Source organism: Xenopus laevis, chromosome 2L (assembly GCF_017654675.1).
Source record: "Xenopus laevis strain J_2021 chromosome 2L, Xenopus_laevis_v10.1, whole genome shotgun sequence".
Taxonomy (NCBI): Eukaryota; Metazoa; Chordata; class Amphibia; order Anura; family Pipidae; genus Xenopus; species Xenopus laevis.
In genome coordinates this window covers 85839836-85867743 of record NC_054373.1, presented here as the reverse complement: position 1 = coordinate 85867743, position 27908 = coordinate 85839836, and the positions used below count along the sequence as shown (strand labels likewise).

The window sequence follows — 27908 nt, the reverse complement described above, 5'->3', positions numbered from 1 at the left end:
AACAAGTTATTCCTATCTGTTCCTTTCACAAAGAGGTCTTTCTATATTTTACCATCTCTCACATATACCTTAGTATCTAGAAATGTGACCGATTTACTATCATAAGATAATATGATACAAAACAGTGAAATTGCACCAAATTAAGTGGACTGATTCACTGAGGGTTAGCTTGATGGTACTAGCAGAATTTGGCATATTTGGCACGGTGTTACAGTGAATTTTGACAGTGAAATTGCACTAAACTAAGTGGGCTGTCTCATGTGGGGGTCAACTTGATGGCACTAGTAGTAGAATAATGCACAGAAAAGGATAGTCTGATAGTTTGACTGTGTTTATTAAAATACAAGGTCTGATAGCTTGACTGCTTTTCTGAAACACTCTTATAGCTTTCTGCCATATTTTTTTGCTATGTGTTTTTAATAATAAAATATACATGGAGTGCAGGACTTTTTTGGATATATATATATACATATAAATATATATATATATATATATATATATATATATATATATATATATAAAATACACAAAAGCCATGAATATCTTGTAAATTATATCCTTATAATACACAAAAGCCATGAATATCTTGTAAATTATATCCTTATAAACAGTGAGTTCTGATGTCATCAGTTATAAACGGTGAGTTCTGATGTCATTTCTGTCACGTGACTTACTGAAATTTGTGTATTATAATAAATAAAGTACCCCCAGTTGTAAAATATGAGGATATTAGACGTTACCTCGGAGTTCCATGACCTGTATATATGGTCATGAAACTCCTCAGTAACTTATAATATCCTTATATTTTACAAGGGGGGTCCTTTATTCACTTTATAAATGGTGAGTACTGTCATCAACAGTGAGTAGTGATGTAATTTATGTGACTCACTGAAACTTGTGTATTATAATACATATATATATATATATATATATATATACAGTATAGTATATATATATATATATATATATATATATATATATATATATATATATATATATAGTGAATAAAGTACCCCCTGTTGCAAAATATGAGGATATTATGTTACCTCGGAGTTTCATGACCTGTATAAAAACACGAGGACGAAGGCTTAGTGTTTTTATACAGGTCATGGAACTCCGAGGTAACTTCTAATATCCTCATATTTTGCAACTGGGGGTACTTTATTTGTCATAATACACAAGTTTCAGTGAGTCATGTGACAGAAATGACATCAGAACTCACCGTTTATAAGGATATAATTTACAAGATATTCATGACTTTTGTGTATTATATCCTTATAATTTACAAGAGGGTGTACTTTATTCACTATATATATATTTACACACACACACAAATGCTGCACATATATAGTAATTATATATATATATATCCTATATAATAAAGGTCGTGTCTTAATGTCTAGTATATATATATATATATATATATATATATATATATATATATATATATATATATATATATATATATATATATATATATATAGGTACATGAAATATATATTGGGCGAGCCAAACAATAGCCAGCAGCAGCATTGTCTTCCAACCTGCGGTACTGAACATTCCATTCTTTTCCATTTTAAGCCATCCCAAAGGCAGCAATTTCATACAATCTCTGTCACAATCACCAATCAGAACCGCTCCTTTCACAAGACTGTCGTAAGCTCTTACGTACTCCGTTTTCTTATTGGCTGAGATTTAACACCTTCCCTCTCGTTCATTCGGCCCCTCCTACCCGCAATAGGCTAGTCCTTGGTAGGTGGTGGTGTGGACCCCACGGCCACTATTGTTGATTGGTTTAGCAGGGATAGAGAAGGCGGTGGTTCGTAGTCCGTGAGGCGCGCCATTTTACTAGCTCAGTGAAAGAGCGGGCGTGGGGCACGAGGGCCGGGAGCTCTGCAGGTGAGTAAGGCTTTTCCTTGTTCTCGTTGTGTAAGCGTCTGAGCATCCGGTCAGGGTTTCTGCAAAGCTCTAATGTTCGAACCTGTGTAGCAGACATGTATGACTACCTTCCCCGCCATTGTTCTTGTCCTCTTTACGGTATAAATTGCAGTACGTGAAGCTGTGTAAACTCAATTCGGCAGGAATGAATTGTTTCTGTCTGTTAGGACTAGATAAAAATCACAGCATAATGCAAATGGAAGGCTACTGCATCAAGTTCTCATTGGCTTCTATAAATGATCATTTAGAGGAAAATAATTCTGTTATTGGTCCCTGCATATTGCATATTCGGAAAGCAAGCATAAGGAATGGCTAAATGTTTGTGTCTCTGGGTTGAGGGAATATGTCATTCATTTGAGCTATAGTGATCCTTGTGTGGAGAGGTCCATGGCTTGGGTGCTGATTTATAGCCATAGCCATAGTCCTTATTTATTCTCACCTATATTTAATATTGTGACCTCTTATTTAATTCTACCACAGAATCATTGAAAATATATATCTTTTTCTTGTTGGAAGGTGCTTTGATGTGTGGTTTTGCAGCAGCTGGACAGTTTAGTGTCTCCTCGCTTGGCACTCACAATCGGTGTCAATTTCAAATTGGACAGTAATTGAGTCATTAGCAGCAATTGAAATGATGTGACCGAATGAAAGTTTTTTGTTTTTTTTTTGTTCACGCTATAAAGGGAGTGCTGCTCCAGAAACCTATTGTATTGTGGTTTACCTTGTATTCTAGTGGTAAGGAATTTTCTAAATTAGATCTTTAACTGGAATGTATTACTTAATTACTAATCAGTTATGTATTGACCCTTTCATATACACAATATATTGTAAGTCTGTATCTAAGCTCAGGTTACTTACCGCAGCTCAGAGATTGTAGTGTGAATCAGGATAAAGGAACATGGGGGAGGGGATACTAGTAAGATAATCAGAGGCTTGGATCTTCACTACTAAAAGGCTGTGGTTGGCTTGGGCTAGTACAAAACCCCAGGACATTGTGTATCATTTTTACTTTTCTACTTAAAGGGGTTGTTCACCTTTGAGATCACTTTTAGTATGACGTACAGGGCCGCTCCGGCCATGAGGCAAGGTGAGAATCTTGCCTCAGGCGGCACGGAGCGGCCAGTTACCAGGGGCGGCAAAAAGCCGCCTCTGGTAACTTTAAGAGCTGAATTTCCGTTTTTTAAAACGGAAATTCGGCTCTTCTAGCGCAGCGAGCGCAATAGCGCTCACTGCACTAGCGATGCGGCCCCTCCTCCACCCGCTCCGACGCTGGTAGTTAGAAGAGCGGAGCAGGAGGAGGGGCGGCATTGGGGCTGCTGCCTCAGGCGGCAGCAGCCCCTGAAACGTGCCTGATGACGTAGAGAGTAATATTCTGATACAATTTGCAATTTGTTTTAATTTTTTATTATTGAAGGTTTTTGAGTTATTTGGCTTTTTATTCAGCCGCTCTTCAATTTGCATGGTAACTAGGGTCCAAATTACCCTAGCAACCATGTATTGATTTAAAAAAGAGACTGGAATATGAATAGGACAGGGCCTGAATAAAAGGATCAGTAATAAAAAGTAACAATAGAAGACCTTTGTAGCCTTACAGAGCATTTGATTTTCAGACGGGAGTCAGCGACGCCCATTTAAAAGCTGCAAAGAGCCAGAAAATAACTATAAAAATTAAAACCAATTAAAAAGTTGCTTAGAATTGGCCGTTCTAGAACATATTAAGTTACCTTAAACGTGAACCACCCCTTTAAGTTTTAGTTCACTTTTTTTAAGCACAAAAAAAGGTGCTTTTGTTATTAAACATTGAATTAGTCTAGGTTAGTTCAGTGTGTGCTCTTATAGCATAGAAAAAGCAAATCGTCAAAAATAATGTAATGCTTTTATCACTTACCTACTCGACCTTGGTTGGTTATAGATAAGTTGGATACCATTGGTTAAATGCAAATATATATAGATCTTAAAGGGGAACTCCACAAAAACTTTTAAGTTTTAAATAACTTAAGCTTAAATAACTTAAGCTTTTTGAAAATTAAGCAATTTCAAGCAACTTTGCAATATACATCAATTAAAAACTATGCAGACTTTTCATAATTTTTTTTACTGTTTGGAACAGTTCCATAAGCCTAACCCCCTACCCTCCTGCTGATCTGTCTGACTACTTTGCTGAGTTTACTGCTACTTTGTATCAGCAACCATCTGTCCTTAGCCTGCATCCTCCAAACCCCACACGTGATTTCAATAAGGAAAGGAACATCACAGTGCAATGCATTGTGGGTTATTTAGTTCCTGTATGTTGTCTGTAAGCTGTGGAGAATTGTTACAATTTGTAACATCAGTGTTTTAGTCCCTCCTTCCCTGTTGTGTTTTCCAGATAATGGATCTTTCCTTGGATTTTCATACCTTGTATACTACAAAATCATGTAAACATTAAATACACCCAGTAGGCTGGTTTTGCTTCCAATAAGGATTAATTCAATCTTAGTTTAGATCAAGTACAAGGTATTGTTTTATTATTACAGAGGAAAAGGAAATCGTTTTTTAAAATTGGGATAAAAGGAGTCTATGAAAGATGGGCATTCCGTAATTCAGAGCTCTCTGGATAACTGATCTCATACCTGTAATGCTTATCCCATTTTATTCAGATTTTAAAGATGTAGACAGTTTCACTTTATGATAACTCGATGTTGATCTTTATTTTGTTTTTCCCCAGTTTTTCTGTTGCTCTTCAGTTTAAATTTTAAGTTGTTTTCTTGATGCTAGGATCGTCTGTAAAAAAAAAAATCATTAACACCTGTATCTAAGTTAAAGCGATTGGTGTTAAAGCAATTTACATTTGAATAAGATATATAGTTATGTTTCCTGTTTGCTTAAAGGAATGTACATTATTAAAAATATGTTAACCTGAATCTATTATGGTTTCTGTGCGATACTACAGTAGTGACTCACTACATGGAATAGTTGAATTCCACATATGCCTAGGTCTCCGTCTGGCCTATTTATACTTATCTTTGCCCATTGACACTTGGCAGTGAAAAGAAAGTGAACACAGCTTATGGCAGATGTTGATGACCATTGGTGGGAACCACTCGAATTTCAATGTGAGTGTTTTTGAGTGATCCGTGCTTGTTACCATTATTCTAGGCAAAATATTTACCTTATCAATGGGAAGCATTGCATGCAGCTTTGACAACCGCCTTACTCTTAGGAAGAACCAGGGCAGTTAAAACCTTAGCCATAGCCATTACATTACACCTTTAGAACATTTTTGAATATAGCATTTATTTAAAGTAGCAGGACTAGGCAAAAAAAAAAAAGATACTTTTCCTTGCACTATAAAATACTATGTAGTGCTTTCCCAATCCCCCTTCGCCAAGGAGGTAAGACAAATCCACAGGATCAGTAGGAACAAACTTAAGTTAATTATTACTTAAGAATTAATATTTTATTTTAAAAGGGTACATTAAGAAAAGTGTTTTCTTGTACAAAATGGCAGACATCCCTTTCAATAGCTTATGGGTGACATCTGCCTGTGGTTCTCCCAAAGTATAAATTCCATTTTAATATTGCCCCTTCTGAAGCAATGAGAGTTTTATAGGTACAAATAAAAATAAAAACTTGGTAAATAGCTTGTGCAAAATAGAAAATGTTTTCTATAAAGGCTGATGTGAGCAGATGTCTAACATAATGGCCAGAACACAACTTCCTGCTTTGCAGCTTTCTTATTGGTTACCCATCCGTAACCAATCAATGACTTTAGGGGAAGCCATATGGGTCTGAATCAGAGCTGCATGCTACAGATCAAAAGTAAACTCACCAAGCAGTTATGTTCCATGTGGCCCCCTTCAAGTCGCTGACTAACCGCAAAGCAGGAAAGTGTTCTAGCTATTAGGCAATAGTTAGCTCTACCATTTACAGCTGACTAACTATATTAGAAACATTTTTTTTATCTTGCACATCCTATTTACCCAGTTTTTAATTTTTCCCCTAAAAGGGGAATTTATAGAACTATTGCATTACAATTATTATGCTAGCATTAAATCCAGACCATGACCTGATGTTACAAAAAAAAAAAATACAAAAAAACCAAACGTATTTCATTTTGCTAAAAAAATGCTCCAATACATTTTTTATTTGAGTGCTGGCTACAATCCGTGAAAGATCAGTAAAACCTCAGACAAAAGTGCTTGGTTGGCTAAATGCATTTTTGTGCAGAATGATGTTGGCATGGTGACCAGACTCTCAAGCAAGGGGATACTCTTGTCTCTAGGCAACTTGCTCTTTAACAATCAGGGCTCTGTTAAGGTTTGGAGATTATATTTCAGTGCTGTACTCGTCTGGACTCTAGGAGAATCCTTCATATAATTCTGTTTTCTCCTTTATTTATGCACCAAAGGATTGTTTTACATAGTTACATAGTTAAATTGGGTTGAAAAAAAAAACAGTCCAAGTTCAACCCCTCCAAATGAAAACCCAGCATCCATACACACACCCCTCCCTACTTTTAATTAAAATTCTATATACCCATACCTATACTAACTATAGAGTTTAGTATCGCAATAGCCTTTGATATGTCTGTCCAAAAAATCATCCAAGCCATTCTTAAAGGCATTAACTGAATCAGCCATCACAACATCACCCGGCAGTGCATTCCACACTGTCCTGACTGTGAAGAACCCCCTATGTTGCTTCAAATGAAAGTTCTTTTCTTCTAGTCTAAAGGGGTGGCCACTGGTACGGTGATCCTCTTTATGGGTAAAAAGGTCCCCTGCCATTTGTCTATAATGTCCTCTAATGTACTTGTAAAGTGTAATCATGTCCCCTCGCAAGCGCCTTTTTTCCTGAGAAAACAACCCCAACCTTGACAGTCTACCCTCATAATTTAAGTCTTCCGTCCCTCTAACCAATTTAGTTGCACGTCTCTGCACTCTCTCCAGCTCATTTATATCCCTCTTAAGGACTGGAGTCCAAAACTGAACTGCATACTCCAGATGAGGCCTTACCAGGGACCTATAAAGAGGCATAATTATGTTTTCATCCCTTGAGTTAATGCCCTTTTTTATGCAAGACAGAACTTTATTTGCTTTAGTAGCCACAGAATGACACTGCCCAGAAGTAGACAATGTGTTATCTACAAAGACCCCTAGATCCTTTTCATTTAAGGAAACTCCCAACACATTGCAATTTAGTGTATAACTTGCATTTATATTATTTTTGCCAAAGTGCATAACCTTGCATTTATCAACATTGAACCTCATTTTCCAGTTTGCTGCCCAGTTTTCCAGTTTAGACAAATCACTTTGCAAAGTGGCAGCATCCTGCATGGAACCTATAGTTCTGCACAATTTAGTATCATCTGCAAAAATAGAAACAGTACTTTCAATGCCCACCTCCAGGTCATTAATAAACAAGTTGAAAAGCAAGGGACCTAGTACAGAGCCCTGTGGTACTCCACTAACAACACTGGTCCAATTAGAAAATGTTCCATTTACCACCACTCTTTGTAGTCAATCTTTTAGCCAGTTCTCTATCCAGGTACAAATACTATGTTCCAGGCCAACATTCCTTAATTTAACCAGTAACCTTTTGTGTGGCACTGTATCAAATGCTTTAGCAAAGTCTAAGTAAATCACATCCACTGCCATCCCAGAATCGAGGTCTCTACTTACATTCTCGTAAAAAGAAATTAAGTTAGTCTGGCAAGATCTATTACGCATAAATCCATGCTGGCACAAACTCATAGTATTATGATTTGCTATGAAGTCCAGTATTTTATCCTTTATTAACCCTTCGAAAAGCTTTCCTACCACTGATGTCAGACTAACTGGCCTATAGTTTTGAGGCTGAGAACGGGATACTTTTTTGAATAGAGGCACCACATTAGCAATTCGCCAGTCTCTCGGCACTATGCCAGATCTCAATGAATCCTGAAAAATTAAGTAAAGAGGTTTGGCAATCGCAGAGCTAAGATCGCTAATTACCCTGGGATGAATACCATCTGGCCCTGGACCTTTGTTAATCTTAACATGTTAAAGTCTCTTTTGAATTTCTTCATGTGTGAACCATGCATCATTAGTTGTATTACTAGAATTGGGACTGTTAAGAAGGAAACCTTCACTTACTGGTTCCTCATTTGTGTAGACAGATGAAAAATATGAGTTCAGAATCTGCGCTTTTATTTTGTTTTCATCAACCAGCTGACCCCCCTAGTTTTAGTTGGTCATGCCATTGCAATCTAGCAACAATCACATTTTTCTTATTGGCATTTGCACTATTAAATATGAGCCCACATCCGTTGCATAAAGGATAAGTAAATGTAAAATTGCTGAGGGTTCTATTCTAAGCACTTATGCTTATATCAAAGTATACATGTACTTTTAATAAGAATGACTTGTTACAATAGCAATACCTGCTGGTCATTTTCCTACCATTCTGACCACAAGTAGTCAAGGAATTGTCAGAAGAAAAAAAGGGCTGGTCTGATGTTATTCTGATTAGGAAAAACTTTAGAAACCTTTCTCAAATCTTAAAGAACAGTAACACCATAAAGGTAATGAAAATATCACGATTTATATAAACAGAAGTTGTTTCTGAAGCAAATACAGCAGTTTTACTAGTGCAGGGCAACACTACGTTATATTTTTATTACTTTAAAACAATTTAATTTTTTGATGTACTTGTCCTTAAAGCAGAAGAAAATTAGAGCAGCCCTCTTTCTTTCTCCTGACAATTCCTTGACTACTTGGTGGTCCGAATGGTAGGAAACTGAACAGCAGGTGTCACTGTTGTAACAAAATTCATTCTTTGTAACAGTGCATGCATCCCTTACTATCTTGGAATTAAAAAAATAAATTAATGAATGTAAGTGGCATAAGTGCTTAGAATAGCACCTCATCAATTTTACATTAACTTCTTTTAAAGGTTTCCTTATTCTATAAGTTCACGACATTGGGTTCAGTACTTCACATTTACAATGGCTTACAGCTTGGTTATTGTCAGATTGATTATATTGACCACCGCTGTAATCAGACCAAACACAGCGGGGGCAAAAATGTCCCTCTGAGTCTTTTGTCACGTCCCATATTAATCTATTAAAAATGCTGTGCCTGAAACATATTTTGATGAGACAGATCTCCAGAGCATTTTTGAACAGAGGTCTAGCTGTCACCTCTATATGATGTTTTAGTCTTACGAATATTAATACATTAGATACTGTAACAGTGGCTGATGAAGAAGAGTGCTTAGACTGCTTCTGTTTTTAATTTTTTGTGATAACAGTAGTCAAAACACCCAGTCTGACATTACTAAGATACAAACACACCTCTAAACTTACATGCTATTGTTAAAATAGAACTTGTAAAGAATAACAAGGAATGTCCATTTACTGGTAATGAATGCCAGATCCAAATTGAAAGACACAGTACAGAATAAACAACAAGGGCAGAGAAAAATAGCTGCTTTCTTACTCGGTTATTTTGTTCAGAGAGAAAGTAGAGGAAACCTAAGTTTAGAACCGATAAGTGACCTATTAAATCTTTCTAAATTGACATACCTATCCAAAATATTTTGCCTTTCTAAATGTTTTTATGATTTGTAATTTCTCTGTTGTCTCAAGGGGGACACAGGGACTATGGGGTTAAGCTCCACCCTCCAGGAGGCAGGACACTTATTCAAATGAAAAAAGGGGGCGTGCCAGTACTGTGGCTTAACCCCAGGCTAGAGCCAATGTATTCAGTTTTTAAGTGTCCTGCTTACTAGGAGGATGGACAACCTGCAAGCTCCAAGTTTTCAAGCTTCAAGTAGACAGGGGTGCTACCACAATCAGGGTTACCTGTATCTGTTGTGTACACCCCCTCCGTGGGAGGCCCACTGGAGTCATTCCCTGGCCCATAGGCTATAACAGACTCGGTTAGGCATGCCTGCACTCCTTGAGGGGGAGCAGAGGGCCTTACAGTGTGGCTGCATGTGAGTATAAAGGCTACTTTTACCTCATGCTGTGGTTGCTCTCCCCCCTACCCAATCTGTTACTGCTCTGGCTGTTGTACTGCATGTGGGGAAGGTTTATCTTCCAGGAACACACTGCTCCAGGGGTACTGTTTAGGCGTCTCCTTACTGTTGGCGCCATTAGCGCTTCAGCGCGCTTCCCCTGGAACGCATGGGTGAGGAGGGGGCGGAACCGCGTTCCAAGCCTCTCTCTCATGCCGCATCTCGCGCCCTTTCCAATGCGGTGGCCATTTTGCGCTCCTCAACACGCTTCTCTCCTTCCCTTTAGTTAACTATAGAGCGCATCATTCTATCTAGCGCCTCTACAGAGTCCGTTTTTGCAGCGCATTGCCCTTGCAGCAGCCTATATCTTTTGGGGACAAAGCTGCTTTACTCCAGTGCACACAGCCAGTTATTCAGCAGGTACCACAGACACTGCTCATGGCAGAAGGTAAGTCTGGGGGACTATTCCCCAGGGCGGGGGGGGGGGCAGAGCACCAGCAACAGCAGGACAAATCACCTATTTTGCCTGCAAGAATTGCCAATCCAAAATCCCAGGGGGACAGGGGGAACCCCTTTGCAGATCTTGCTCCAAGGGAGCTTCTGTTGTACCTGGTTCAGGGGGCTCTCACCTCCCTCACACAGAACTATCGGGCCCCCCATCAGGAGACGACACTCCTCAAGACAACGCAGCCGGGCCATCTTCAGAACCCCCTGCTCCTCTGTGGGCTCTGCAACTCTCACAGTCTCTGGCCTCCCTGCAAAATCTACCTGCCCTCGCAGATAATTTGGGTAAAGCCTTGACCAGACTAGGGCATAAGTCCAGCGGAAAACGCAAGAGACCAGAGCCTTCCAGACCACGCACAGGGACCCACACTCCCTCTGATGGTTCAACTGTGGGAGGGGATTCCTCCCATTCAGAGGGCGAACTTCTCCCCTCAGAGGTGTCGTCGGAGGATGAAGAGGAACTTGAGGATGAGGCTAAAGGCCACGATGTCCAACACGATATCGAACATATCATCAAAGGTGTTACTGAGGTATTAAAAGTTTCTCAGTCAAAGGAACAGGCGCGAACTTCCAGCTTGTTCAAAAGACAACACAAATCCTCGGTTTGTTTCCCATCTCACGATCAGCTCTTAGCTATCATACAAGAAGAGTGGAATTTTCCGGAACGAAAATTTCAAGCCACTCGTAAATTCTCCAAATCCTACCCCTTCTCAAAGGAATTGGTGGACAAATGGTCTATGCCCCCTACAGTCGATGCTCCTGTCTCTCGTTTGTCAAAATCAACTACACTTCCAGTGACAGACGCGGCTGCATTCAAAGACTCATCTGACAGACGTCTCGAAGGATTTCTCAAAGCCGTTTACTCGTCAGCCGGTTCTACCCTGCGTCCGGTTCTAGCGTCGGCCTGGGTAGCCAGAGCGATTCAAGCATGGGCTGACTCCCTCCTTACGGATATTCAGGAGGGTGTTCCTAGAGTAGACCTCGTCTCATCTGTTCAATCCATAGCTGAGGCATCGGCCTATCTGTCCGAAACCACACTGGACACCGCGCAGATCACAGCACGGACTTCAGCTCTATCAGTAGCCGCTAGGCGAACCCTCTGGCTGAAGAATTGGTCTGCTGACCTCAGTTCTAAGAAGTCCCTAACTTCTATACCCTTTAAGGGACAGAGACTATTCGGTGAGGAACTCGAGAAAATTATTTCCCAAGCCACTGGGGGAAAGAGCACATTCCTCCCACAAGCTAAAGCTAGATCTACTCAGTCCTTTCGTCAAAGAAAATTTTTTCGAGGCCAATCTGCTCGATCTTCACGAAGATTCAGTCCGCCTCGACGCTCCAATTTTCGAGCCAAACCTTCTGACAAGGGACGCCCAACTTGGAAGAATTCCAAATTCCAGAACAAATCTTCCTCCGACAAGCCCGTATCAGGCTGACGGGCCACCCCCTCCGGAATCGCAGCAATCCATAGGGGGAAGACTTCTGCAATTCCGGGAGGTGTGGAGTCGACACTCCTCAGACGCCTGGGTCAACGAGATCATCACAGAGGGTTATCATCTCGATTTTTCGTCCCTTCCCCCAAGAAAATTCCTCATGTCCAGAATTCCAACCAGTCCCACCAAGGCCCAGGCCTTTCTGGATTGCATCAACAAGATGGAGCAAAGTGGGGTGATCGTCCCGGTACCCCCATCAGAGACCTTCTCCGGTTTCTACTCCAACCTCTTCCTTGTTCCCAAGAAGGACGGATCATTCAGGCCAGTTCCGGACCTGAAATTCCTCAACAAGTACATCCGCTCAGTTCGCTTCAAAATGGAAACCCTGCGATCGGTCATTCGGGGCATGGAGTCGAGGGAATTTCTGATGTCTCTAGACATCAAGGATGCTTACCTTCACGTCCCAATTTGGCCTCCTCATCATCGGTTCCTGAGGTTCGCCTTCAAGAATCGTCACTTCCAGTTTGTGGCTCTCCCCTTCGGTCTCACATCAGCCCCCAGGGTGTTCACCAAACTCATGGCGGTGACGGCTGCGGCATTGCGGCTTCAGGGGATTTCTGTGACCCCTTATCTGGACGATCTGCTCCTCAAGGCCAGCACAGCAGAGAGGAGCGAAGAGGATCTCCGTCGAGCGATTGTCCTTCTACAAGACTTCGGTTGGACGATCAACTGGAAGAAATCCAACCTTGTTCCCAGTCATCAGATGACCTTCCTGGGTCTCGAGTTCAATACTTTGACACAACGTGTCTTCCTCCCACTCGACAAACAGGAGAAGCTACGATCTCTTTCCAAACTTCTTCTGCACTCTGTCTCCTACTGTTCATCTGGCCATGAAAGTCCTGGGATCCATGGTGTCCACCATAGAGGCGGTACCCTTTGCTCAACTTCACCTACGCCCCCTTCAAGCCAACATTCTAGCTGCCTGGAAGGCGGATCTCTCCTTCAGAAGATGACTCTTCTACCCTCCACCAAGCTGTCTCTTCAGTGGTGGCTCAAGCCGAGCAATCTTTCCAGGGGTCAATCCTGGGCCACACCGGATTGGACAGTTCTCACGACCGACGCCAGTCTCCTGGGGTGGGGAGCAACATTCAACTCCCTATCCGCACAAGGTCTGTGGTCTCCCGCGGAGTCCAAACTCTCTATCAACATCCTGGAACTCCGCGCCGTAAAGTTGGCGCTCCTTCACTGGTCCTCTCTTCTCCAGGCCAAAGCGATAAGAGTCCAAAGCGACAACTCCACCACAGTCGCATACATAAACCGTCAGGGAGGAACCCGCAGCAGAGCAGCGCTAGCGGAAGTTCAGCAAATTCTAAGTTGGGCAGAATCCAATGCGGCAAGGCTGTCCGCCATTCACATCCCGGGAGTCGACAACACCAGGGCAGACTTCCTCAGCCGCAATCTCCTGGACCCAGGGGAATGGGAGCTTCACCCGGAAGCCTTTGCGGATCTCGTTCGTCGTTGGGGGCATCCGCAAATCGACCTGATGGCCTCCAGGACCAACCGCAAAGTGAACACTTTCTTCGCCCGCTCCCGGGATCCTCTCGCTGCAGGAGTCGACGCCATGACACAACGTTGGCTGTTCGACCTGGCCTACATCTTCCCGCCTCTTCCCATGTTACCGCGGGTGCTAAAGAAGATCAAGCGGTCCCCTGTCACAGTCATTGTCATAGCTCCATTCTGGCCCAGAAGAACGTGGTTCTCGGATCTCCGGGACATGTCCATAGCACCGCCCGTTCGCTTAGCCCTCAGGCACGATCTACTCCGCCAGGGTCCCATCTCCCACCACAACCCGGGCCTCTTCGTTTTGACGGGTTGGCTATTGAGGCGGCCATCTGGCAACGACAGGGAATAGCGGAGGACGTCATTGCTACTATGCTGCAATCACGCAAGCCCACTTCGTCTAAAGCTTATCACAGAGTTTGGCGCAACTATTGGAATTGGTGCAACGACACCGCCATTCCCATCTCCAGCCCCTTTTCCTTCACGGACTGCAACATCCCTAGAGTGCTGTCTTTTCTCCAACGGGGTCTGCAGTTGGGCCTGAAGCTCAGTTCCTTGAAAGTTCAAGTTTCTGCTCTATCTGTATTGTTCCAACACCGTTTGGCTCTGGATGATTCCGTCCGCACTTTTCTGCAGGGTGTAGCACACATCAGTCCTCCATTCCGTCCACCAGTCCCCGGCTGGGACCTGAATACTGTTTTGGATGCTCTCTTGGATCCCCCCTTCGAACCTCTCGGGACTGTCTCTGAACAATGGCTTACCTGGAAAGTTGTCTTCCTCGTGGCAATATCATCAACTCGGAGAGTGTCTGAACTCGGTGCCTTATCCTGCGATCCTGCCTTCCTCGTCTTCCACAAAGACAAAGCGGTGCTCCGCACCTTACCGTCCTTTCTGCCTAAGGTGGTTTCATCCTTTCACATAAATCAGGAGATCGTTCTACCCTCACTCTGCCCGGATCCCAAGAACGACAAGGAACGCAGACTTCATGGTCTGGACGTTGTCCGGGCTCTCCGCTGGTATATTCAGAGATCCAAGGATTTTCGACTGTCTCAAAATCTTTTCGTACTGCCCTCTGGGGCCCGCCGAGGTCTGGCAGCATCCAAGACCGCCATTGCTCGATGGTTACGGGAGACCATTCGTCAGGCTTACCTAGCCAAAGGTAAATCTCCGCCGGAGGGCGTCCGAGCCCATTCCACGAGGTCGGTGGGAGCCTCCTGGGCATGGCGCAACTCGGCTTCTTTGGACCAGATCTGCAGAGCGGCTACCTGGTCCTCCGTTCACACCTTCACAAAATTTTACAAAATTGACACGTTTTCCTCTGCGGAAGCCGCTTTTGGCCGCAAGGTGTTGCACTCTGTGGTGCAATAATGTGTCTTTTCTCTCGCTCCCACCCTGCTGTTCTGGGACTGCTTTGTTAAGTCCCCATAGTCCCTGTGTCCCCCTTGAGACAACAGAGAAAACAGGATTTTTGATACACACCGTTAAATCTGTTTCTCTGTGGTCGATAGGGGGACACAGGGCTTCCCGCCCTATGCGAGTTTGACCATGTTGGTCTGTGTGGAATTTCTTCCTGAGTTATCTGTTCTGCCGTTAATATATGTTTATGAGCATTACTTATGTTCTTTGGTTAGCAGGTCTTTGGTACCAACTGAATACATTGGCTCTAGCCTGGGGTTAAGCCACAGTACTGGCACGCCCCCTTTTTTCATTTGAATAAGTGTCCTGCCTCCTGGAGGGTGGAGCCCATAGTCCCTGTGTCCCCCTATCGACCACAGAGAAACAGATTTAACGGTGAGTATCAAAAATCCTGTTTTTGTGATCTGTGTGTTAATCACTAATCATCTGATAGTGTGAATGTGTCTGAGAACAGTGCCATGCTTTCCCACATTTGGCATGGCAATTTGATAGATCATCAGCAGATATCCTTCATCCATGATCAATGATTGCACGATACCCACATACCCAAGAAATGTTTATATTGGTTGTATTCATTGTATTGAAGTATATTTGCCAAGTGTCTCTTCGGGAGTCATTGAATTGGTAGTCATTATGAGATTGAAGACCCCTATCACATAAATGATTTGCCACTGTTTTCCACTTGCTTTTGTAAGATCGACAGAGAAGAGGATCCTTCTATATCTCCTTACAGTTGCACTGACAGGCACAGTTTCTGCCTGTCTGTGCAGGTACGTGGAGCAGAGATTGGCCCAAATATGCCTGCCTTTGCATTTTTCAGACTGATCTCCACTGATAACTGGTTTCGGATAAGCAATCCCATACCTGTATTAACAAAAATCTAGTTTTCTTAATTTTTGTAATTCTATATCTTCTTTTCAGAATTAGCCATGAAAAACTACAGACAAAAGGAGAAGCAGGGGAATAAAACACAGGAGAGTGCCAAGGCACCAGATGAAGCAAAGATCAAGGTAATATATTATAATTTCAAACCACCAATTTAAAATGCATTTGTGCACCTGTACATTATTTATTATTATTATTATTATTATTATTATTATTATTATTATGGGTTTTTTTTTCTAATGGTTGCCATCCTCTTAAGATGCATGATGGTTATATCTGTGGTTTTCCCATTGCCCAGTGTTATTTTATATCATGCCACTCTCCACCTCCCCTGCTGCATAAGTTCCTGAACATTTGTCCTGCATTTGTTCCTGAACAGTAACACCAAGTGATGAAAGTGCGTTAATATTAATTTAAATATTACATGTACAAAGGATTGAGAAGCTCCAATACCTTTTAAATAAATCTTCTTTGGGGCAGTGCAAAAAAGCACATTGGAAACTGTTCGCATATTTAAAAAAAACGTTTGTGACGGTGTACTTTTAGAAAGCTTACCTGCTAATATCAGGGGGGGGAGAGAGACAACTGTGCAACCTTTAGGTTGCTGTGATGCAAGTGGGTTTTTGTAATGGAGAACTTTCCATTTAATAACACAAGGAGCTATTGCAGGTGGACAGGGTGCTTTGACCAATACTGATGGCAGCATTGTTCAAAATGCCTAGTGTGCAATTAACCTGTGTTTTTTGTCAAAGATTGAAATTACACTAGTTTGAAAAATACTATGAAATATATTGCAGTGGTATACACAGATTAATTGGTGTAGGGTAGGTTTCAAAATATATTTTTTTCATTTTTGGATAAATATGCCTTACTGACCCCTGCAGTCAAAAAGCTGTTGCTCTTCAAGGTGCTAACTTTTGTATGCATTCTTTCTGTACTGCAGGCATTATTGGAAAGAACTGGATACACTCTAGATGTTACAACAGGACAGAGAAAGTATGGGGGTCCTCCTCCAGAATCTATATCTTCAGGCGCTCAGCCTGGGATTGGGACAGAGGTCAGTGTCTAGGTCATTATCCGAAACTGTGCATTTACATTATTTTCTAGCAAGTTCACAGACAGCATGTATTTCATGTGTGTACTATTTATTTTAATAATTTTGGCTTTTTTTTTTTTTTTTCATTTGCAAAGGTTTTTGTTGGCAAAATACCAAGAGACTTGTTTGAAGATGAGCTTGTGCCCCATTTTGAAAAAGCAGGTCCCATCTGGGATCTTCGACTTATGATGGATCCTCTTTCTGGGCAGAATCGAGGCTATGCTTTCATAACTTTCTGTAATAAAGAAGATGCACTGGAAGCTGTTAAATTGGTTAGTATTTTCTGTATTGGGTTGTTTCCAGTGTTGTATTTTAAGTAGGGATGGGCGAATTTTTTTGCCCTGTTTTGCCGCAGAAATGACGGCTATAGATTTGTATGTCGTTGCGTGTCAAAAAAATTTAATGGGCGTCAGCGACATTTCGCTGGCAGTGAATTTTTGTCGAAACGGGACAAATTTGTCCATCCCTGATTTTTAAGCTCCAAATACAATTTCCTAAAAATGCTTCTGCACATAATGTACTGTTTTTACGCTCCTTTCGCTCTTTTTTTTTTTTTTCTTGTGCTCAAATGTAGCTATTAATGACATAAGCAATGTTATTCACTAATTTAGGGTTATCCTTGGTTATACTAAGTATCATAATGCTGTTGTTCAATCACATGCTGACTATTTCTGCTTTAAATGGAAAATTGTATTCTGTTATATTTTCAAACCATAGTTATTTTCCCTCCATATTCTGGAAAAGATTATTTTTCAGCAAATAACATTGTTCCTTTTATACTATTAATGCTAGGCATGAACAGCAAATTTATTTTAATCACTGCAGGAAAGTCTTCCTAAATCAGGGTTAAAGATTCTGAGAAATCCTTAAATGCAGATGTCTAGTCTGCAAATCATGTCCATTTTCCTAAATGCCACCTGACACTCCAGACTGTCACATTGGTCAATGTATTTTTTTTTATCCTTGATCTTCCTTTCTTCTCCTTTTTGTATCTGTTTTTCAAAATATGCTTTATGTTCACATCTTCTCTTGGTTTGCATTAAGTGTGACAACTATGAAATCCGGCCAGGCAAACACATCGGCGTTTGCATTTCTGTGGCTAACAACAGACTGTTTGTTGGGTCCATCCCAAAAAACAAAACTAAAGAGAATATTTTGGAAGAATTTGGCAAAGTTACAGGTAATGTTAAATTTTTTTTATTTATTTTTTTTTTTTGCACTACTGGGAAATTTTCTGTTAACAAAACTTGCTCTAAAAATGTATTTTATAATAAATTTCTCAGAATGGGGTATCCTTTTGTTCTTGCTAAACTTATCTTACTTATTTCAGTTACTGCTACTTGATCTTGTAGGGCTTAAAATATGTATGATTTCCATTGTTTTAATCTCAAATATTCTCTCAATTTGGCAAATGTAGCATTATTATGACTATAAAGTTTAAGAATTACGTATACTAGATTCAGCATTATTTTTTCTCTGCCCTGGCTATGCACAAATTTAAAAACACATTTTGTCCTCCATAACAACAAAGTTTATTTTATAGAAATTGGGTGGGTTATCGCTTATAAAGAGAAAATATACTTGACGACCAGGAAAGCTACTATGTTTATGAAACGATATGTCTTGTTTCATTACACAAACACAAATTGGAAAATTAAAATGTATTTTATTTATTGAAATGTATGTTTTATTTTTCAGGGGGGGGAGGAATTTTTAAACTCTGATATACGGAGCAGAATACTGTTCATTGATGATAACAACATAGAAGCTAAACATATCTATATGTTATCAGCAGCATTCTTCTACCCAGATTTTTTTTTTTTTTTGTCCACAGTCTTGTTCAAACAGATCTTGCAAGTACATTCATTAAAGTTTTCAAAAGTTTGTTTTAGAAGCTGACAACAGTAGCACTAGAATGTGAAACTACCATCCTAAAATATAATTTTCCTTCCAGAGGGCTTGATGGAAGTGATTCTCTACCATCAACCAGACGATAAAAAGAAAAATCGTGGCTTCTGCTTTCTGGAATATGAAGATCACAAAACTGCAGCTCAGGCTCGACGCAGATTGATGAGTGGCAAGGTGAAAGTGTGGGGCAATGTTGTGACCGTGGAGTGGGCAGATCCTGTTGAGGAACCTGATCCAGAAATAATGGCAAAGGTGAGATTTATGCTTTGCAACAGTTTTATATATATTTATATATGTGAGCCGAAACGTGTTGATGCACCATGCACGAATAAATATATTTTGATATACAGCTGATGGTCATGGCTGTGAGTGCTTTTTCTGGACTATTATTTATATATGGAGAGATAGATAGATAGATATACAATGTTGACATGATTATTGTGCTTTGGACATGGGTCATATTGAATTAGATTGAAATACTTAACAATTTTTTCCATATATAAAAAATTGCCCATATGCAATAATACAAGTAAATATTTGGATATTAACACCCTATGCATATATATGTGTAAATTTTTATTAATTTTACAAAACCAAAACAACAATGTCATTATAGTATTTAGTGATACTACATGTAAGTAATGTTGGGTCAAGCGTTTTATATAATTTTTTTTATTTTTTAAGGTCAAATGTGTTAGTGGATTTTGTTTTGCTATAGCTATACATAACCTCAGTTTTAGAGAGAATCTGTAGCAGTTTTTTCACACCCCCACTTTAATAATGTCCATAGAAAAAAGTAAAATACATGTTTAAACAGTGAATATACAGGTAAACTGTGATGCACTTTTTGCCAAACTCTGGGGCTGGTACCTTGGGTGAAAATACTTGGAGAATTGAAGTGTGGGGGCATGATGGCCATTTAAGGTAAGATTTGGGAAGGAAACCTATTTGTTCTCCAAGGCACTTCTGAGTGCACAACCTGAATTACTGATGCCCCAGATTTTTTTAATTTAAGTCTGTAACGTTCTGTAATGTTTGGACCTCCAAGGATGACTTGAAGTATAAAAGACACAAACTGCTTTAGCCTTAGGGAGAAATAGCAGGTTTGCTTTCTGTGCTGACTATACCTTTTCTGGGCCCACTAGCAGTCTGTTACATGGAAAACCTTAATCTACTTTCTTAACTAGCTTGGGCACTGCTGTATCTATGTGACAAATAAAAGATTCCCTTTTATAGCATTATAGCAGTATTAACAAAACTGTTATGACTTATATACTTAAATCTTTCAAATTCAGTACACTGTACTCTGAAGAAAAACGAATTGTTACTGAGCTGTTGCTTTTAAAGAAAAACTTAAATAAAGCAAATTGTCTGCTACTGCATGTTAGGTGTTATAACAGTTTTGAAATTACCGCTGCAGATTTTACATCAATATGTAGTGGTTAACTAGTCGGTCAACAGATTTTCAACCTATCTTAACAAGAGTGGTGTTCATAAAACTGCTTGTCAAACAAATTCAGGAGACCATTTCAGTAAATCAGCTGCGAGTTGCCTATGGTGTCATACATATGGAGTTGAAATGAGCCAGTGTGTGGAAATTCAGCAACCTGAGAAACTGTGCCTGAAGTTTTCGACATTCTTATGCTATTTTAAAGGAGAATTCAACATTTTCCAAAAAAAAACCCCTACTTGGGATCTACTGATCACCAACTAAAGGTCTACTGGCAAATCCCGATCTACCTTTTGGACACCCCTGAACTAAAGCCTTTACCAAACATTTTTTTTTTTTTTTTTTTGCCAGGTTAAAGTTCTGTTTGTAAGAAATCTTTCCTCCACTGTGACTGAAGAGATTCTGGAAAAAGCATTCTCTGTCTTTGGAAAGCTGGAGCGTGTGAAAAAACTGAAAGATTATGCCTTTGTGCATTTTGATGAAAGAGATGCTGCAGTGAGGGTAAGCCTAAATATCTATTTGAAGCAGGTGATTGCTATATATAAGGAGAGAGTATAAAAATGTTTTTATTTTACTATCTTTAATTGCAGTTGCTTAATAAGTTCTATATTTTGTTGCCATGGCACAGCAAGCAACCTTGTCTGTCTTTGGCTTCTACTCTCCACAAAACAACCCACCCCCACAGGGATCAATGTTTTTTGTTGGAGCAATGATAAAGGGAACTTGACTTGAGATGTTATGAGCCGTCACACTGCTGTAAAATTGAGGGGGGTGCTTTTAATGGAACCAAGGATTGTAGCTGTCTACAATGTTCTTGGTCCTTTATCCATGTAATAACATAGTAAGTAACTTGGGTTGAAAAAAGACAAATGTCCAACCTTTTATCTTTGAGTGAAACCAGCATAACTGCTAGTTGGGTTTTACTAGAATCCACCGAACCAAGACTAATCCATGAGACGTTTCACTTATGCTCGATTTGCTTGTCCTGTATGTGCAGCTACATACCCATGGAATCCCATTTTATTAATTTTGTGATGAATAGTTTTTGTTCCAGATACAGCTTGTAACTCAGCAGTGAGTGAGGACAAGCACTACATGCTTCAATATGCTGAAGGCCAATTCTGTGAATTTCTGTGGCCTACAACTTCACAACTGAATTGTAGTTGCTTTTAGATGTTTACAGGTCAAAGTCCTTTCTCATACATTTGACTGGTGCAACAAATTTGACCAACTGACATGTTAGAAAGGTGGAATTCTGTGATGGTGCCATATTCATTTGAGTTTCCATATAATGCAACCCAGAGAAATATATCTTTTTTTCCTCAGAAAGATTGTGGTCAGAAGAGGGGGAAAAAATCACCTATTTGGGGGGCACATTGAACCAAGGGATTATTCCAGCAAATACTCCCTTATTAAAGGAATAGTAACACCTAAAAAATGAGTGTTTTAAAGTAAGTAAAATATAATGTAATGTTCCCCTGCATTAGTACAATTGGTGTGTTTGCTTTAAAAACACTACTATAGTTTATATAAACAAGCTGCTGTAAAGCCATGGGGCAGCCATTCAAAGCACATGTTATACATAGCAGATAACAGATGCACTCTGTAGGATACCATTGTTCTACATTACAGATTCTGTCTGTTATCTGTTAAGTTATCTGTGCCTTTTCTCCTTTTTCAGTTTTAATGGCTGCCCCCATGGCTACACAGCAGCCTATTATATAAACTGTAGTAGTCTTTCGAAATCAAACACACAACTTTTATCAGTGCAAGGCAACAGTACATGATATTTTAATTACTTTAAAACGCGTTCTCATTCCTTTAAAAGCATTTCACTGTTTTACCACTACAGATTAAAGAAACGAATACTTATGCACCCTGCCCGTGAGAGGTCTGACAACCTTAAGTACCTTATACTGTCATTACACAAAAGGGAACAAGGATTTGTGACTGTAATATATTGAGCTAATTGAGAGTATTTCACATTAAATTTCCTGTCTTATTAGTGCTGTCTATCACTGCCTTTTGTCTGCCATAGGTAGAGCATTTCCAATTCATGGAAAGGGAAAGCACTAACCGGTGGCAGAGACATTTCATATGCCTTAGAAGGGCTTTGCATATTAATGCTTTAGACTTAAATTGTTTTCATTGCTTATTCATCAGGTTTTGTGTGTCGATCTATCAGTACTTATTCATGTTCTGAATTCTACTTATTTTAATGGTTAAAGATATGATGGGTAGAACTGTGGATTTTGAATGCATAGGGTTTGCATTTAACAAACCTGCCTTTGTCTTGATTATTTTTCCTTTAAATTTTAAGGCCATGGATGAGATGAATGGAACAGAACTGGAAGGGGAAGATATTGAAATAGTTCTTGCTAAGCCACCTGATAAAAAAAGGAAGGAACGTCAAGCAGCACGTCAGGCTTCCCGGGGAAGTCCGTGAGTATATTGAGATTTTAGGCTAAACATTTTATTCTGAAGAAAAGTGAAATATTATGTGACTGGCTACACCTGACCAACTAATCTATAGAGAGGTTACAATTATTTTGTTGTTTTTTTGTTTAAATTTTTGTTAGTAAGGGACACTTATTAATCAAGTCCAGTCTCTGGTTTAAGGCAAATTAAAGCCTTGTTCATTATTTTTGTTTGGACTTTTTAAATAGCAATATTTAAAAAATCATGTGTGGCTTTACCTTGCTTTTGTAGAATTGTTTGTTTTAAATTTGTCTGCAGATTAGACGGTATATTAAAGCTTCGTTCTTCTATGTTTCTCCTTTAACTTATATTGTTTATTTTTAATGTGACTACACCTGTACATGGACAGATATTGGGTTTCAATCAGCATTTTTGGCTTTATTTGAAAGCAGTGCCTTTGGCGCTGGCTTTCATTTTTAGAAATTATGTGAAAGCAGCCTCCTTATAAGAAGCACATTAAGTTTAAATGTGTTGATATATTTAGAATGTATTTGTAAAATGGTTTAATTCTTAGAGTATTTATGCATGCTAACTATTGTTTTAATTCATTAGGTATGACGATTATTACTATTACCCCCCACCTCGTATGCCACCTTCTGGTAGAGGCAGGGGCCGTGGAGGCAGAGGGGGCTATTCCTTTCCCCAAGATTACTATGGATATGAAGATTACTACGATGATTATTATTCGTACGACTATCATGACTACCGTGGGGGTTATGATGATCCATACTATGGCTATGACGATGGCTACCCTGTGCGAGGAAGAGGAGGTAGAGGCGGAAGGGGTGGACCACCGCCCCCCAGAGGTAGATCTGTTCCTCCCCAACGTGGAGGGAGATCCAGCTATGCTCCTAGAGGTTCTCCAATGGGCCCTCCTCGAGGTTCCCGTGGTGGACGCGGAGGGCCCGCTCCTCAACAGCCACGAGGACGGAGTTCGAGAGGTAGCCGTGGCAGCAGAGGTGGCAACATTGGTGGTAAAAGAAAGGCAGATGGTTATACCCAGCCAGACTCCAAGCGCCGCCAGACCAACAATCAACAGAACTGGGGGACCCAGCCTATCGCCCAGCAGCCATTGCAGCAAGGTGGTGATTATACTGGTAACTATGGTTACAGTAATGACAACCAGGAGTTTTATCAGGATACTTATGGGCAGCAGTGGAAGTAGGCAAGGTCATATTCATCAGACAGAACACGCATATACACACACTCTTAAATATATATTTCATATATATATTTGTGCTTGTGGAATGCTGCCTGTAATTTTTATAGGCAGTGTTTCTTCATTACGCTGTATATACCTTAGCTTTTGCTTTATTGCTATGTTACAGTTGGTATTGAAATGGTATGCACTGGTAGAGTTATGGTATTTCAAGTATTGCTGAACCTTGTGTTCTGGATATTGGGATTTGGAGAGAGTATTATTGGCAAAAGTTAGCAATTAACTGGAGCACAAATCTTGGATTTGAGCTCTTTTTTTTCCTTTCCCATTCCACCACCGTGCAGAAAGTTTTGTCTGCTTATATTTAGAGAAGTCATTTTGTGGCATTGTCTTCTGGACATGGACTGCAATGTGTTTGTGCTATTAAGTAATTTTGTTTAAAAATCATTTGTTACAACCCCTCCCCGTTTCAAGAATACTAAAAGATTACCAGTGTTTTAGTAGTTTTAGACTTGATTTTTTTTCTTATGAGAGGGGTTTTAATGCTGTTGGACAATGTTCAATCATGATTTTGACAGAATGCAGTATTGACAATTTCCCCTTGGATTTGGAGTATCTTCTACAGGATTAAGCTGTATATAAACTTAAACACTAGTGCTGTCTCAAGTTATAAAAAAAAAAAATCAAAAAATATTTTAAAGATTCATGTATTAAATGACTGTGCAGTTTTTGATTCCTAGAACTAGGTGAAGTTGTGTTTATTTAATTTTTTTTTATGAAGGCAAAAGTATGCCTAACACGTTTGGCTTGGGTAACAAAATCCTTGACCGTTTGTTCTGTGATTGTATTTACAAATTTATTGTTCATGTACAATTTCAATAAAACTCCAGAAAATCTGATTGCAAAAAAAAAAAACATTTATATTATATACATATATGAAGGAAAAAGAATCATTAAAAAACATGCAAAAACTGAGTTTTGTGATTCTTAAAACAAAACTTTTAAAAGTCTGAACTGCATATGTGAGTGATCAAATCTGTAAATTACTTTAAAGCTTTAACCATGATATAAAGCTATGAAATTGGGTTTTAAACTAATCTGTAAAAATCCATTAAATACACTTGTTTGCCATATAATCTTGACCTTGATGTGCATTTTTTAGGTGGTTTGAAGGCAAAATATGAAATTGTTTAGGGAAAAAAAAAAAATATATATATTTTTTAAAATATATATATAATTTTTTTTTTTTTCCCTCAATCTACAAATTGATTCAGGATGGGACGACCAGACTAGGAAAATTTAAACAGCCATTCGAAGACTAACATTCTTCATTCCTTGCAAATTTGGTATAATTTCTGTTAAAAACAAACTGGCTCATAAAACTCCATAAAGGATAAAGGTTTGTGTCTGCTAAACTATCTAAAATATGGCATCTAACTTTTACTGTGAATATGCATCAGTGAGACTGGCAGAGCAGTTATTGTAAGGTATTGCTTACATGATATAGATGCTCTCTCCATGCTTACATCCAGTAACACATTAGACTTTTTCCAAAAACACTGCTCCACTTCCTTCAGTAGTACAAGTTTTCAGGGTACATATGTACTTTGTCATTTGGTGCAGAAACAAGTAATGTACTTTTTTTTTCTTGCCAGCATTTTTATAAAAAAAATTACATTCTCCTTTTCTAAAATATTTTTCTAAGGATTTTAACGATTTTAACTATTTTTGGTGTCCAGAATAATTTCATCTGTCCAAATTTTTTCACTACTTTTTTTCACTAATTCACTATTCTGCAGGTAATGGTGTTCACATTATGAATTATGGCTTGTTTTTAGATTATGACCACATTTTGGCAGATTAACCTTTTCTTATCTTAAATTTAATTTTGCTTACCAGCATTTCGTTCTTAGGGCAATGGCAGATGTACTAGTTTGTTGTCCACAGGAGATCGCCTCTCCCCTAATTGACAAAGCGTCAGGAGAATCGGGATTATCCTGCAAAAAAACACTTTACATGCATTGATCAGCTTAATTGTGAGAATATTGCTCCTTCCATAATTTTGTCATGTTTAAGCTGGATCTCCACAGCAAGTGTTCTCCTGCTTTAGAAGGGATTGTCGGATGCACTGTAGCCTGTGTGAAAGGCTATTTCCCATGGATGACAAACAAATACATGTCACTGCCCTAAATGTCAGAACAAGATTCTAGGATTCGTCTATCCTTGCTTTAGATATAGGAAAAAACAAATCCTAAAATTTCTAGCACTGACAAATCGTTTTTTTTGTCAATTTGAAATTTTCATAAATATTTTCTTGTGTGCAGTGGTGAGGGGGGCAAAAAGCTAAAGCTAATCATTTTAATGTGTTTAACAACTGCACACACATCCATTGCTTCAGGAAAAATTAGCCTTTTGTGAAACTGAAATTGCTTGCCAGTTTGATTTTGTGAAAAAGCTTGCCATCTATTAAAACTGGTGGCAAAATACAAAACAGAATTTTAAAGCCTGAGATTTTACACATTGATGAATAAATGTTCTCAACAAATTGTGTTCCTGAATGGATTTGTCTGACCTCTTCCTGAAACAAGCCTTTTGTGGGGAGGTGGAGAGAACCTATTCTCACAACTTCATGATTTCTAAATCTCTTTGATCACTCATTTACAGCAGTGTTTAGAAAATCTTTGACTGTATTAAATGTATGGGAATTCAATTCATATTCCAAACAGGTCTGAGTGGAGGATACAAGTCAGTTCAAAGATCTCAGTACTTTACTGACTGTGGATTTCTATTACCATTGGTGTCAGCATCTACTTCAAGAATGTTCCTCCAAATTTCAGCCGTACAATTCATTTTGTAAAGAAAAACATTTTTGTCTACCAAAATGTGTTTCAAAACTTGAACTGATTAAAGATGAAATTGTTTACACAGCATTAAAGTGAAACTTTAATTGTGACTGATCTAATCTACTTCTGTGTCTTAAACAAAGTGGACTCCATTATCCTTGTGGAAATTAATAATTACGTCCATCTTCTGAAGCAGTTTTCACATGCTGTGTGTGTGTGTGTGTGTGTGTGTGTGTGTGTGTGTGTGTGTGTGAGAGATATTGATTAAAGTGGACAAAATTGTAATTTTATTTGCTTAGACTAGCTATTTTGTAATGATATTTTGGTTTTGTAATGATTTAGGCAGACAGGTTGTGTTCCTGGAAAAAAAACATTACAAATGTAAGGGGCATTCAGTGTTGTTCTTGTTGGGTCCTACTGAAGTGGTTAAGTAAATTAGTTATGCAGTTGAGGTCATAGCAGTTAGCACAATGCATTAGAAATGCAATTGTGGAAGGGACCTGTCACCCAGACATAAAAAATCTGTGTCGTTTTTCAAAATAAATGTGAAACCCAAATAAAAAAAAATCCATTCCTGTTATAAAGGTTTAAAAAAAAAAAAAAAAAATCAATTACTTTCCATTCTGAACTTCCTAAGGGTAGGGACACACTGGACGATTTGTCGCCAACGTTTTAAAAAAGTAAATCGCGGCGACAAGACGATTGTCTTTTTTGAACAGACGATTCACAGCGACTATTGGCACAGAGCGATTTGTATCCCATTACTCTGTGCGGTACGTGCTCCACCCAAACCGGAAACGGTTTGTGCTTCGCGCTGTAACCTGGCGTCTTTACGTTCTTGCGTCATTGCGTTCGCATTGTAATTTGAATACAATTGCTGCTACTTATCTGTATGTGTGTGCGTGTCTAGGAGATTTCAGTGCTTTTCTAAGTACATGCTATTTCTGATAAATCGCTCGGAAAAGGTTCTCAGTGCGTTTTGGAGCTACAGGCGATTCACAAACGCGCTGTGGGCACAGGAGCTGGTGTCTTTCATTTGTTTTTGTTCAGAGACAAAACATGCGATATGTCGCTGCGATTTGCTTTTTAAAAACGTTGGCGACAAATCGTCCAGTGTGCCCCTACCCTAAATGTCATTTCATGTCTTATATCCCCCCCCACCTCCTATTACTGTGTAGCTAGTGTATGCGCATGGGAATCTGGTCCCCTGTTATGGCACAATAACAAGATTTTGTCATAATACAAAGCTTGCCTTAATACT

General features: G+C 39.5%; 1 protein-coding gene across 3 annotated transcripts; it reads left to right on the top strand.

Annotated features, from left to right (window-relative positions):
- Nucleotides 1-1739: 1739 nt before the first annotated feature.
- hnrnpr.L (heterogeneous nuclear ribonucleoprotein R L homeolog) lies at nucleotides 1740-26757 on the top strand. Of its 3 annotated transcripts, none has more exons than XM_018246691.2 (9): nucleotides 1740-1899; nucleotides 15750-15838; nucleotides 16657-16770; nucleotides 16905-17081; nucleotides 17854-17989; nucleotides 18764-18969; nucleotides 20519-20668; nucleotides 22488-22609; nucleotides 23198-26757. In XM_018246691.2, the coding sequence occupies exons 2-9, from the start codon at nucleotides 15758-15760 to the stop codon at nucleotides 23808-23810; spliced, it is 1599 nt and encodes a 532-aa protein (XP_018102180.1). In that variant the 5' UTR covers nucleotides 1740-1899; nucleotides 15750-15757; the 3' UTR covers nucleotides 23811-26757. The 3 variants fall into 3 exon arrangements, with proteins under 3 accessions (XP_018102180.1, XP_041438062.1, XP_041438061.1); XM_041582128.1 differs by lacking the exon at nucleotides 1740-1899 and adding an exon at nucleotides 4531-4552; XM_041582127.1 differs by lacking the exon at nucleotides 1740-1899 and adding an exon at nucleotides 4965-5033.
- The last annotated feature ends 1151 nt before the right edge of the window (nucleotides 26758-27908 follow it).

What these genes read in the sequence shown, in the direction of transcription:
- hnrnpr.L (XM_018246691.2), top strand. Translation starts at nt 15,758, where the DNA reads ATGAAAAACTACAGACAAAAGGAGAAGCAGGGGAATAAAACACAGGAG. An exon ending in ATCCAGAAATAATGGCAAAG is followed by an intron (nt 18,970 to 20,518) that starts GTGAGATTTATG and finishes TTTTTTTGCCAG; the next exon opens with GTTAAAGTTCTGTTTGTAAG. An exon ending in CAGGCTTCCCGGGGAAGTCC is followed by an intron (nt 22,610 to 23,197) that starts GTGAGTATATTG and finishes TTAATTCATTAG; the next exon opens with GTATGACGATTATTACTATT.